At 38.5% G+C, this 14,331-nt stretch overlaps 1 protein-coding gene across 1 annotated transcript; it reads right to left on the reverse strand.

Annotated features, from left to right (window-relative positions):
- Positions 1-12,977: 12,977 nt before the first annotated feature.
- Positions 12,978-13,916, reverse strand: LOC125389782 (olfactory receptor 6C2). Its single transcript, XM_048418455.3, has one exon. It carries the CDS (start codon positions 13,914-13,916, stop codon positions 12,978-12,980), a length of 939 nt encoding a protein of 312 aa, XP_048274412.3.
- Positions 13,917-14,331: the final 415 nt, after the last annotated feature.

The raw sequence follows: 14,331 nt of genomic DNA on the forward strand, positions 1-14,331 counted from the left end.
GCTCATACCCTAGACGAAAACTACTCCCTGGGTGAAATTCAATGCTATCTCCTTAAGGGAACTGGAACCTTAATTGGATTCTTAGACTTTTGTTTGAAGTAGAAGCATATCTACTTTTCTATTTCTTTTTTTTTTCAGGTTTATTATTATTATTATTATTATTAAAAATTTTTACCTCCTCCCCTCCTCCCATTTCTCTCCCCTTCCTTCCATTCCCCCTCCCCCGCCCTCTCCAGTCCAAAGAGCAATCAGGGATCCCTTCCCTATGGGAAGTCCAAGGTCCTCCCCACATCCAGTTCTAGGAAGGTGAACATCCAAACAGACTAGGTTCTCCCAAAGCCAGTACACGCAGTAGAATCAAAACCCAGTGCCATTGTCCTTGGCTTCTCAGTCAGCCCTCCTTGTCAGCCAAGTTCAGAGAGTCTGGTTTGATCACATGCTCCATCAGTCCCAGTCCAGCTGGCCTTGGTGAGTTCTCATTAGATCAGCCCCACCATCACAGTGGGTGGGTACACCCCTCGTCGCCCTGACTTCCTTGTTCATGTTCTCTCTCCTTCTGCTCCTTGTAAGGACCTTGGGAGCTCAGTCCAGTGCTCCAATGTGGGTCTCTGTCTCTATCTCCATCCATCACCAGATGAGGGTTCTATGGTGATATGCAAGATATTGATCAGTGTGGCTATAGGATAGGGCCAGTTTAGGTGCCCTCTCCTCAGCTGCTCAAGGAACAAGCTGGGGACATCTCCTTGGACACCTGGGAACCCCTCTAGAGTCCAGTCTCTTGCCAACCCTAAAACGGCCCCCTTAATTAAGATCTATACTTTCCTGCTCCCATATCCACTCTTCCTCCATCCCAACCATCCCATTCCCCCAAGCTCTCCCCATCCTCCTGTTTTCACTTCTCTCTATCCATCCCCCCTTATCCCCACCCCACCCCCAAGGCTCTCAATTTTTGACTAGCAATCTTGTCTACTTCCAATATCCAGGAGGATAACTACATGAAGCTTCTGTAAAGCAAAGGACACTGTCATTAAAACAAAAAGTCAACCTACTGACTGGGAGAAGATCTTTACCAACCCTGACACAGACAAAGGTCTGATCTCCAAAATATATAAAGAACTCAAGAAACTAGACTTTAAAATGCTAATTAACCCAATTAAAAAATGGGGCTCTGAACTGAACAGAGAATTCTCAACTAAAGGAGTTCAAATGGCCAAAAGACACTTAAGGTCATGCCCAACCTCCTTAGCAATCAGGGAAATGCAAATCAAAACAACTTTGAGATATCTTCTTACACCTGTCAGAATGGCTAAACTCAAAAACACCAATGATAGCCTATGCTGGAGAGGATGTGGAGTAAGGGGAACACTCATCCATTGCTGGTGGGAATGCAAACTTTTTTTTTGAAAGTAATTTTATTAAATTATAAAAGTTTCCATTTACGCCCCTCTTCCCAACACCCTCCCACTCCCCCCTCCCTCTCCTCCTCCCTCTTTGTCCCTAAGGGCAGTCAGGGTTTCCTGCCCTGTGGGAAGTTCAAGTTCCTCCCCCCCTCCCTCCAGGTCCAGGAAGGTGAGTATCCAAACAGACTGGATCCCAAAAATCCAGTATATGCAGAGGAAACTAGTCCCAGTGTCATTGTCAATGGCTTCTCAGAAAGACTCCAGGACAGCCACATTCAGAGAATCCGGCCACATTCAGAGAATCTGGTTGGATCACGTGCTCGTTCAGTCGCAGTCCAACTGGCCTTGGTAAACTCTCATTAGATCCGACCCCTTGTATCAGTGGGTGATAGCATCCCTTGCAGTCCTTCGTCATTTTCTTCGTCCTTCTGTTCTTCATTTGGATCTTGGGGGGCTCAGTCCGGTGCTCCAATGTGGGTCTCCGTCTGTATCGCCATCCAACGTCAGATGAAGGATCTATGGTGATAAGCAAAATATTCATCAGTATGGTTATGGGCCAAGGCCGGTTCAGGCACCCTCTCCTCTGTCCAGAGAATAATCTGGGGATCTCTCCTTGGACCTGGGATCCCATATATAATCAAGTTTCCTGTAAACCCTAAAATGACTCCCTTAGTTGAAATATAATCTTCCCTGATCCCATCTTCATCCTTCCTCACTCTCCCCCTCCCAGACCACAGAGCTTTCTCCATTCCTCCCCTACTCTCTTCTCCCTAACCCTCTCCCCTTCCAACAACCCTCCCACCCCCCCCCAAGCACCCAAGGTTACCTGGGACTCTTGACTATTTCCTACCTCCTGGCGGATAGCTAAATAATCTTCATCAGGTTCGTCTTCTTATTTAGCTTCTCTAGGATCATGAATAATAGGCTCAAAGACATTTAATTATGGTTAGAATCCACTTATGAGTGAATACATACCGTGTTCCTCTTTTTGGGTCTGGCTTACCTCACTCAGTAAAGCGTTTTCTATGTCCATCCATTTGCATGCAAAATTCAAGATGTCATTGTTTTTTACCGCTGAGTAAAACTCTAATGTGTATATGTTCCACACCTTTTTTAACCATTCTTCTATTGAGGGGCACCTAGGCTGTTTCCAGGTTCTGGCTATTACAAATAGTGCTGCTATGAACATAGTTGAACAAACGCTTTTGTAGTATGTTCGGGAATCTCTAGGGTATATTCCCAAGAGTGGAATTGCTGGGTCCTGAGGGAGGTTGACTCCCAGTTTCCTGAGAAACCGCCACACTGATTTCCACAGTGGCTGCACAAGTTTGCATTCCCACCAAAAATGGATGAGTGTTCCCCTCATTCCACATCCTCTCCATCATAGGCTATCATTGGTGTTTTTGACTTTAGCTATTCTGACAGGTGGAAGATGGTATCTCAAAGTGGTTTTGATTTGCATTTCCCTGATTGCTAAGGAGGTTGAGCATGACCTTAAGTGTATTCCGGCCATTCGAAGTTCATCTGTTGTGAATTCTCTGTTCAGATCAGTACCCCATTTTTTAAAATTGGGTTAGTTAGAGTTTTAGTGTCTAGTTTCTTGAGTTCTTTGTATATTCTGGAGATCAGACCTTTGTCTGATGAGGGGTTGGTGAAGATCTTCTCCCAGTCAGAAGGCAGCCTTTTTGTCTTACTGACAGTGTCCTTTGCTTTACAGAAGCTTCTCAGTTTCAGCAGGTCCCATTTATTCATTGTTTCTCTTATTGTCTGTGCTACTGGGGTCCTACTTAGGAAGTGGCCTCCTGTGCCTATATCTTGTAGACTACTTCCCACTTTCTCTTCTATCAGGTTCAAAGTGGACAGATTGATGTTGATGTCTTTAATCCATTTGGACTTGAGTTTTGTGCATGGTGATAGATATGGATCTATTTTCATTCTTCTACAGGTTGACATCCAGTTATGCCATCACCATTTGTTAAAGATGCTTTCCTTCTTCCATTGTATACCTTTAGCTACCTTGTCAAAAATTAGGTGTTCATAGGTTTGAGGGTTAGTATCTGGGTCTTCTATTTGATTCAATAGGTCGACTTCTCTGTTCTTATGCCAATACCAAGCTGTTTTCAATACTGTAGCTCTGTAATAGAGTTTGAAGTCAGGGATAGTAATGCCTCCAGAAGTTGCTTTATTGTATAAGATTGTTTGGCTATCCTGGGTTTTTTGTTTTTCCATATAAACTTGATTATTGTTCTCTCAAGGACTGTGAAGAAGTTTGATGGGATTTTGATGGGGATTGCATTGAATCTATAGATTGCTTTTGGTAGAATTGCCATTTTTACTATGTTGATTCTCCCAATCCAAGAGCAGGGGAGGTCTTTCCATTTTCTGGTATCCTCCTCAATTTCTCTTTTCAAAGGCTTAAAGTTCTTGTCAAATAGGTCTTTCACATCCTTGGTTAGAGTAACCCCAAGATATTTTATGCTATTTGTGGCTATCGTGAAAGGTGATGTTTCTCTGATTTCCCTCTCCGCTTCTTTATCCTTTGTGTATAGGAGTGCCACTGATTTTTTGGAGTTGATCTTGTATCCTGCCACGTTACTAAAGGTGTTTATCAGCTGTAGAAGTTCTTTGGTAGAGTTTTTGGGGTCGCTTATGTACACTATCATATCGTCAGCAAATAACGAAAGTTTAACTTCATCCTTTCCAATTCGAATCCCCTTGATCTCCTTATGTTGTCTTATTGCTATTGCTAGAACTTCAAGCACTATATTGAAGAGGTATGGAGAGAGTGGACAGCCTTGTCGTGTTCCTGATTTTAGTGGAAAGGCTTTGAGTTTCTCTCCATTCAATTTGATGTTAGCTGTCGGCTTGCTGTATATTGCTTTTATTATATTTAGGTATGATCCTTGTATCCCCAGTCTCTCCAACACCTTTATCATAAATGGGTGTTGAATTTTGTCAAATGCTTTTTCAGCATCTAGTGAGATGATCATATGGTTTTTTTCTTTCAGTTTATTTATATGATGTATTACATTGATAGATTTGCGTATGTTGAACCATCCCTGCATCTCTGGGATGAAGCCTACTTGATTATAATGGATAATTTTCTAATGTGTTCTTGGATTCGGTTTGCCAGTATTTTATTGAGAATTTTCACGTCGATGTTCCTGAGTGAGATTGGCCTGTAATTCTCTTTCTTGGTTGTGTCTTTGTGTGGTTTTGGTATTAGGGTGACTGTAGCTTCATAAAAGGAGTTTGGCAGTGACTTTTCTTTTTCTATATTGTGGAATACATTAAGGAGTATAGGTATTAGCTCTTCCTGGAAGTTCTGGTAGAATTCTGCATTGAAACCATATGGTCCTGGGCTTTTTTTGGTAGGGAGATTTTTGATAACAGCTTCTAGTTCTTCACGACTAACAGGTCTATTTAGACTGTTCACCTGTTCTTGGTTAAACTTTGGTATATGGTACTTATCTAAAAAAATGTCCATTTCTTTTACATTTTCCAACTTTGTGGCATATAAACTTTCATAGTAAGATCTAATGATTCTCTGAATTTCCTCTGTGTCTGTGGTTATGTCCCCCTTTTCATTTCTGATCCTATTAATTTGCAAGTTCTCTCTCTGCCGTTTGATTAGTTTGGATACGGGTTTGTCAATCTTGTTAATTTTCTCCAAGTTCCAGCTTTTTGCTTCATTGATTCTTTGAATTGTTTTCTGTGTTTCTATTTTGTTGATTTCAGCCCTCAGTTTGATTATTTCCAGTCTTCTACTTCTCCTGGGTAAATCAGCTTCTTTTTTTTCTAGAGCTTTCAAGTGTGTTGTTAAGTCTCCAATGTGTGCTTTCTCCGTTTTCTTTAGGTGGGCACTTAGTGCAATGAACTTTCCTCTTAGCACTGCTTTCATTGTGTCCCATAGGTTTGAATACGTTGTGTCTTTGTTTTCATTATATTCAAGGAAGACTTTAATTTCTTTCTTTATTTCTTCCTTGACCCAGGGGTGATTTAGTAGTTGACTGTTCAACTTCCATGAGTTTGTTGGCTTCCTGGGGGTAGCATTGTTGTTGAATTCTAATTTTAATCCATGGTGATCTGACAAGACACAGGTAGTTACTAATATTTTTTTGTATCTGTGGAAGTTTGCTTTGTTACCGAGTATGTGGTCAATTTTCGAGAAGGTTCCATGAGCTGCAGAGAAGAAGGTATACTCTTTCCTATTTGGGTGGAGTGTTCTATAGATGTCTGTTAAGTCCATTTGATTCAATACCTCCAATAAATCTCTTATTTCTCTGTTAGGTTTCTGTCTGATTGACCTGTCCATTGGTGAGAGAGGAGTGTTGAAGTCTCCTACTATTAGTGTGTGTGGTTTGATGACTGCCTTGAGTTCTAGAAGAGTTTCTTTTACATATGTGGGTGCCTTTATATTAGGGACATAGATATTCAAGATTGAGACTTCTTCCTGATGAATTGTTCCTGTTATAAGTATGAAATGTCCATCTCCATCTCTTCTGATTGATTTTAGTTTGAAGTCGATTTTGTTAGATATTAGAATGGCCACCCCCGCTTGTTTCTTAGGTCCATTTGCTTGGAACACCTTTTCCCAACCCTTTACTCTGAGTAGGTGTCTGTCTTTGTGGTTGAGGTGTGTTTCTTGTAGACAGCAGAATGTTGGATCCTGTTTTCGTATCCAATCTCTAAGTCTGTGCCTCTTTATAGGTGAGTTGAGTCCATTGATATTAAGTGATATTAATGACCAGTGATCGATGACTCCGGTCATTTTTTTGGGTAGTAGAGTGTATGTGTTTTCCTTCTTTGAGTTGTGCTTGTGAAGGGTCGCTTGATGTCTGAGTTAATGTAGGCAGTGTTGGGAATGTTGGATTCCTTGGGTTGTGATTTTCCTTCTAGTATTCTCTGTAAGGCTGGATTAGTAGCTACGTATTGTTTAAATTTGTTTTTATCCTGGAATATTTTGTTTTCTCCGTTGATAGTGAACAATAGCTTGGCTGGGTAAAGTAGTCTGGGCTTGCATCCATTGTCTCTTAGTTTCTGCAGTACCTCTATCCAGGACCTTCTGGCTTTCATGGTTTCCATCGAGAAGTCTGGTGTAAGTCTGATAGGTTTACCTTTATAGGTTACTTGACCTTTTTCCTTTGCAGCTCTCAATATCCTTTCTTTAATCTGAATGCTTTGTGTTTTGATTATTATATGACAAGGGGATGTTTTTTTCTGATCCAGTCTATTCGGTGTTCTGTATGCTTCTTGAACCTTCATAGGAATATCTTTCTTTAGGATGGGAAAGTTTTCTTCTATAATTTTGTTGAGTATATTTTCTGGACCTTTGAAATGCAATTCTTCTCCTTCTTCTACTCCTATTATTCTTAGATTTGGTTTTTTTATTGTGTCCCACAGTTCCTGAATGTTTTGTGCTGAGAATTTGTTGGATTTGCTGTTTTCTTTAGTCAGAGTGTTTAATTTCTCTATGGTGTCCTCAGAGTCTGAGATTCTTTCTTCTATCTCTTGTATTCTATTGTTTATGCTTGTTTCTGAAGTCTCTGTTCGTTTACCCAGATTTTCCATAGCCAGCCGGCCCTCGGTTTGTGATTTCTTCATTGACTCCATTTCAGTTTTCAAATCTTGAACTGTTTCTATTACCTGTTTGATTGTTTTTTCTTGGTTTCCCAGAATTTCATTTACGGATTTACTCATTTCTTCAAACTTTTTGGTATATTTCTCTTCCATTTCTTTACTCATTTCCTCAATTTTTTTGTTATACTTATCTTCCATTTCTTTACGGCAGATTTTCACCTCCTGTTTAAGTTCCTCTATTATTTGCATAAGCAGCGCTTAGAGTCGATTTCTTCTGGAGTAGGGTGTTCAATTCTTCTAGTTTCGAGCTCCCTGGATTCTGGCGATGTCTTATTGCCTTTCAGGTTGTTGGAGGAATTCTTGCATTGGCGCCTGCCCATCTCCTCCACTCTGGATGAAACTCCTCAGCACTTTCTGGATAGAACTCCTCAGCACTCTCTGGGTAGGACTTCACAGCACTCTCTGGATAGAGCTCCTCAGCCCTCTCTGGGAAGAACTCCTCAGCAGTGCAACAGGGCTAGCTGGTCTTCCCAGGACCCGGGAGACAAAGGGCCCGCAGCAGTGGGGGGATGGGAATGCAAACTTGTACAACCACTTTCGAAATCAGTGTGGCAGTTTATCAGGAAATTCGGGATCAACCTACCCCAGGATCCAGCAATACCACTCTTGGGAATATACCCAAAAGATACACTATCATACTACAAAAACATTTGTTCAACTATGTTCATAGCAGCATTATTTGTAATAGCCAGAACCTGAAAACAACCTAGATGCCCCTCAATGGAAGAATGGATAAAGAAAGTGTGGAATATATACACATTAGAGTACTACTCAGTGGTAAAAAGCAATGACATCTTGAATTTTGCATGCAAATGGATGGAAATAGAAAACACTATCCTGAGTGAGGTAACCCAGACCCAAAAAGATGAATATGGTATGTGTTCACTCATTAGTGGATTCTAAACATTAATAAAGGACATTGAGCCTATAATTCTTGATCTTAGAGATACTTTTCTATTTCTGAAATACAAGGTCTGGATATTAGCCACACCTGTTGGCAATAACCTTGAGAGAACAGAGCTCTCTGATCTGAATCTAGTTGGAACCTTTGTTTGAGGTAAAAACACAATAATATTAAAAAAATAGAGGTGAATTCCAATTCTCTGACCTTTTCTTCAAGGTAAAAATGGCTGACATTTTTGGGCCTCCACAAGAAGGTGTCAACTATGAATAGATTCTTGATTAGGGGTGGGACTTTGTATCTACTTTCTTCTCTCTGTACTGGGATTATGTCTGTTTGGAACCCAAGCTAGTCTTTGGAACTCATGCATTATGTCACAGTCTCTGTGTGTATCAGACTTACTTTGTCTGGAAGGCACTTTTTTAAAAAATAATCTTTCACCCTCTTACAAATAGAATCCTGAACTTTGCATGGAGGAGTTTGATTAAACATCCATTTAGGGCTGAGTCCTACAAGATCTCTTATTTTCTGTACATTGTTCAATTGTGGATCTCTGTGTTAATTACCTTTTATTGCCAGTAGAAACATCTCTGATGAATGCTGAGTTATGTTCTGATCTAAGGGTCTGGCAATATATCATTAGATGTTATAGTGCTATGTTCCTTAGTAGAATAATAGTGGTAGATTTTCCCCTAAGGCCCATGACATAGCTTGTCTTAGGTTTGTGAACACTAGATGTGTCAGGTATGGTTCCCATCTCATGGAGTGTGCCTTAAATCCAATTTTAAAAAATGGTTCATTAGTCCTATAACATTTTTGACACTACTGTACAATATCTTGGGGGTAGGTGGCTATTATAGGTCATAAGATTTGTAGATATTGATGCTACAAATAGTTTTCTGCTCTGGTAGTGTGCAAAGTACCTATTAGTACCATGAATACTAGTAAGTAGCGGTGAAGCTTTTAGTTTGGAACCAGTTTGATTACAACACATTCAATAACATAAATAAGTTGTGTCTTCAGCAGTAGGGCCTCACCTTCAGGTTGTGGGGGGTAACTAATAGACTGACCAATAGTCAATATTAACATACAATTTGTCAGATCACAATTCTCTTAAATCCATTCTAATCAAAAGACAAGAAAATATTCTTTGATGGGTGGGAGTCTAAATACATTGCTGCTTTTAAGTAATTGTTCCAGTCTTTGAGTAGCAGCAAAAAACCCTTAGGCTATCCTCCTCATATTTGAAGAGGGGCTTCAGTCACTCCTTGTAACAAGTACTTTTTCCCTTGAGGGAAAAATTGAAGTATCAGTTCTCTGGTCCTATATTTTAACAGCAGATTGAGGACCATATGGCAAAATGAGTTCTGTGTCCCAAAGAGTAAAACAATTAGATGTTTAGTCTGTGTTTCTGGTCTGGCTCTAAGATAAATAGGACTCAATAGGTCTGGATGCATAGCAAGTCCATCAAGAGGTTGGGAATCTCCAGTTGCCACCATGATCTTCTTTCCCTTCTCAGACTGCAGTATTATGTTTTAAGTCAGGAACATTGATTTAGGTACCTCTTTCCTCTGCCTGCTGCATAGCAGTATGAGGAAATTAGTATCATGGGTTTAGGAACCTCTTTTTGTTTATCCTATGGAATCATTAGTGGTTGCGATGTCATCAAGGCTGGCATTCTTCTACTGGAGGTTTTTTTGGTAACAATATTTGGTGTCTAGCTGGGACATTGTCTCCTTCAATATTTAATAACTCCATTTAAATTCCTTTCATATAGTTATATAATTTAGGAAGCTTCTAAAGTGGTAGATTTCCATATGGTTTGTCAAAAGACCTTTAGTGTTAGCTGTCTCTCCCGGTATTCTCTCATTTACCCTGTCTTCTTCCTCTCCCCCTCCCCATGCAACCCTTCTATTCTTATTTTCCACTAATCTCTCTATGACACTATAGTCTATTTAGCTTCCTTGGAAGATCCTTTCCTTCTTAATAGCCCCTTACTAGCTACCTAACCCTGAAACACATGTATCTAAATGTTAATAGCTAATACCCACATATGAGAGGAAACATGAAATAGTCTTTCTGGGTCTGGGTTACCTTACTTATGATGATTGTTTCTAGCTCCATTCATGATTTCATTTTTATTTGTAGCTAAATAATATTTATAAAGTAATGCTAACCAGTTATGCCAATGTACCACATTTTCATTATCCATTCATGCATTGATAGATTTTATAGATTGTTTCCAATGTCTGACAGTTATTAATAGAGCAGCAATGAACAGGGATGATCAAGTTTCCCTGTAGTAAGACAGAGAGTAATTTGGGTATATCCAAGAGTGGTATAGCTGGATCTTGGGTAGATTGATTCTTAGCTTTTTGAGGAACTTCCACATTGTTTTCCATACTGACACTTCTGCAAGCCATGAGTGTTTCCTTTTCCCCACATTCTTGCCACCTTGTGCTGTTGTTTATTTGAATTAAGACAGAATCTTGAAGTAGTTTTAATTTGTATTTACCTGATGCCTAAGGATGTTGGAAATGGTTTTGAAGTATTTCTGATCAAGTTTTGTTTCATCTTTTGTGTTATATATCTCTTTTTAAGTTGGATTATTAACTCCCTTGATGCTTAGCAATTTTTAGTTCTTTATATATTCTAGATGCTAAATACTCTATAATATGTAATAATTAATAAATTTTTTTCCTAGTATATAGGCTTCTGCTTTTGTTGAATGATGGTGTATGTTGCTGTACAGAAGTTTTTATTAGCTCTATGAGGTCCCATTCATTAATAATTGACCTTAAAACCTATCTTATCAGCATCTTTTTCACTATGACTTTCTCTTCTATAAGAGTCAGGATTTATGTTGGTGTCTTTGATTCATTTGGAATTGAGTTTTGTGCAGGGTGGTAGATATTGTTTTATTTTCATTCTCTTACATTTACCAGTTTAGTTTGACCAGCACCATTTGTTGAAGATATCTTTTTCCAGTGTTTATTTTTGGCTTTTTTCATCAAAATTTAGTTGTCCAGAAGTATGCGAAACTATGTCTGGAATTTCAATTTGATTCCATTGATCAATGTGTCTGTTTTTATACTGATACGATGCTGGTTTAATTGATATACCTCTGTAACACAGTTTAAAATCTGGGATGATGAAGCCTCCAGTTATTTTATTATTGAGGATTATTTTAACTGTCCTTTTTTATATGTGCTTCCATATGATGTTGAAAATTGTTACTTTAAATTTAAATTTAAAAATTGTATTAGAATTTTGATGAGGATTGCATTAAATTTTTAGATTGCTTTTGACAGAATGGCTTTTTTCCCCACAATATTAATCCTATATATCCGTGATAGTGGGAGATATTTTCGTCATCTGGTATATTCTTTTATTCCTTTTTTCAATGTTTTAAAGATTTTATTATATAAGTCTTTCACTTACCTATTTAGCGTTACCTCAATGTATTTTTGAGGTGATTGTGAAATGTGTTGTTTCACTTCTTTCTTGGTCCATTTGTCATTTGTATGTGGAATAGGTACTTATTTTTATGTATTAATTAGGTATCCTGCAACACTGAGGAAAATGTTTATCAAATGTTTAACTTTCCTGTCTGAGTCTTTCCTTGGAGTATTTTATGTTAAAAATAATGATCATCTGCAAATAAGAACTCTTTGATTGCTTTCTTTCCTGTTTATGTCCCCTTGATCCCCTTCAGTTATCTTATGGCTCCAGCTAAGACTAGAAATCCTACATAGAATAGGTATAGAGAGAGCAGACAACCTTGTCTTGTTCCTGATTTTCCTGGAAATGTTTTGAGATTCTTTCTGCATAGGATGATATTGGTGGTGAAATATCTGTAACTTGCCTATATTATGTTAAGGTTATGTTGCATTTTTCATGTCTCTAGGACTTTTTTCTTGAAACAATGTTGGATTTTGTCAAAGATCTTTTCTGCATGTAATGAGATAACCAGGGGTTTTTTGGAGGTCTTTATGCCAGTTTATGTGGTAGATTACCTTATTGATTTATGTATGTTGAACAATCCCTGCATTTCTGTTATGAGGTCAACTGAATCATGGTGGATAATCTTTTTTGGTGTGTTCTTGAATTCACTTTGCAAATATTTTATTAAGAATTTTTGTACTTATGTTCCCAAGGGATATTGATCTAAAGTTTTCTTTTATATTTGTCTTTGTGTGGTGTACTATCTGCTACTATCAGGGTAAATGACTTAATAAAAAATTAGAAAATATGTGTTCAGATTCTGTTTTGCATAATAATTTTAGTCTTATAGTTATTCATTCTTTACTGAAAGTCTGATGGACTTCTCTGAAACCTTCTTTCCTGTCCCTGGGTTTCTTTTTGGCTGGAATATTTTAGATTACTACTTTTGTTAGGGTTTGTGTGTGCGTCAAATTCACTGGAGCTGCAGCTATAGGTGGTTGTGAACTATCCAATAGAGGTACTGGGAAGTGAAATCCAGTGCTTTAGAAGAGCAATGCATGCTATTAACCACTGAGCCATCTCTCCAGCTTCAAAATATTTCTAATTTACCATAAAGAAATAATAAACACATCTTATCAGTGATTGTGGATACATTTTTTAAAATACAGATTAACCACAGGGTGTTATTTATTTTCTTTCCCGACTATTTTAATTGATCTGTAATGACTTATTTTCTCGCCTTTAATAAACCTCTGCAAATGCTATTTTCTATTTCTGCTTGTCTAATTTTTGGTTTTGCGATATTAATTTTGCTAACCTTGTACTAAAGGAAGAAAATGGCACTATTATGAATATACTTTCAAATATCATTACTCTTAATTTTTTCCCTAGAGTAATGAAAAGACCAGGCTAGAGTGGAGAAAACCTTAGTTTCTTGGATGTACATTTATAATTTCAGCATGAATGATGACAATATCACATATGAGTTTAATTTAAAGAGTGGGTTTCATAAGGGTAATATCTGGGTGAAACATTAGTTGTCATCGAAAGGTTAATTCTGAAAGGAGATAATGGACAATCTGATTTGACTGCTAGCTCTTTGATCGAAGTGCAATCCTCTTTACAGAGTCTCTGAAAGCTTGCTTCACTTGCTTGTTCCTTAAGGTATAAATGAAAGGGTTCAGCAGAGGTGCAACAGAAGTAGTGAGAACCGAAACACCTTTATTTATGGCTATTTCATCCTTAGCCGAAGGCTTGATGTAGATGAAGATGCAGCTGCCGTAGGTGATGGAAACCACAATCATGTGAGATGAGCAGGTGGAAAAGGCCTTTTTTCTTTGCTGTGCAGAAGGGAATCTCAGGATTGTTCTGATGATGTATGTGTAGGATAGGACCACACAGATTAGGGTAATAATGAGCGCAAAGACAGCCACAAATATAACCATCTGCTCAATTACCCATGTGTCCGAGCATGAGATCTTTAGAAGGGGACCAGCATCACAGCTGAAATGATCAATGGCATTGGAGTCACAGAAGTCGAGTTGGAGGCCCAAACTAAGGGGTGGGACGATAATCATTAAGCCAGACACCCAGCATGAGATGATTAGCAGGGTACATACCCTGGAGTTCATGATGGTCATATAATGAAGGGGTTTACAGATAGCCACATAGCGATCATAAGACATAGCTGCCAAGAGAAAAAACTCCGTTGCTCCAAAGAGAATAACAAAGAATATTTGACTTGCACACGCATTATAGGTAATGGTATTGCCTTTGCTTGACAGACTGTATAGGAATCTAGGGATACAGACTGTGGTAAAGGAAACTTCTAGGAAAGAAAAATTTCTAAGGAAAAAGTACATAGGCGTTTTAAGACGGGGATCCACCAAGGTGAGGATGATGATGGTCAGGTTTCCTGTCATACTCATCATGTACGTGAGAAACAGGAAGACAAAAAGCAGAACTTGAAGTTGTGGGTCATCTGTGAGTCCCAGAAGGATGAAGGTTGTTATTGCTGAGTGGTTTCTCATTTCCGCCCATTGGAAGTTAAGGTTTTATAAAGTCACAGCCGCGAAAAGACTGTGAAAGATATGGATGTGAAAGATATGGATGCCAACAAACAATCTTATGTTTATTTTCTAAGTTTATATCATAACAAGTGTCGCCATTGCCTGGGTTTTGCAGTGGAGATTCTCTTAAGGACTCATGTTATTGTAAAAAGAGCCAAGTCTGGAGAATAATCTATTGCTCTCAAGGATTTGCAGATGTAGTTGACTTTCATTCATTATGTAGATAGAGCTTACAAATGTGTTTAGAGAAGCATTATTGCCTCAGACAAATTCTGAATATTGAATGCTTGTAGATATTTAAGAATATACATTTTCTTCAATACCGCTATCTGGATATTGCTTTAAGCATAAGATGTTTTTCTCCTGGAAAACAATT

This window comes from Myodes glareolus, chromosome 26, assembly GCF_982192425.1.
Source record: "Myodes glareolus chromosome 26, mMyoGla1.1, whole genome shotgun sequence".
Taxonomy (NCBI): Eukaryota; Metazoa; Chordata; class Mammalia; order Rodentia; family Cricetidae; genus Myodes; species Myodes glareolus.

What these genes read in the sequence shown, in the direction of transcription:
- LOC125389782 (XM_048418455.3), bottom strand. Translation starts at nt 13,916, where the DNA reads ATGAGAAACCACTCAGCAATAACAACCTTCATCCTTCTGGGACTCACA.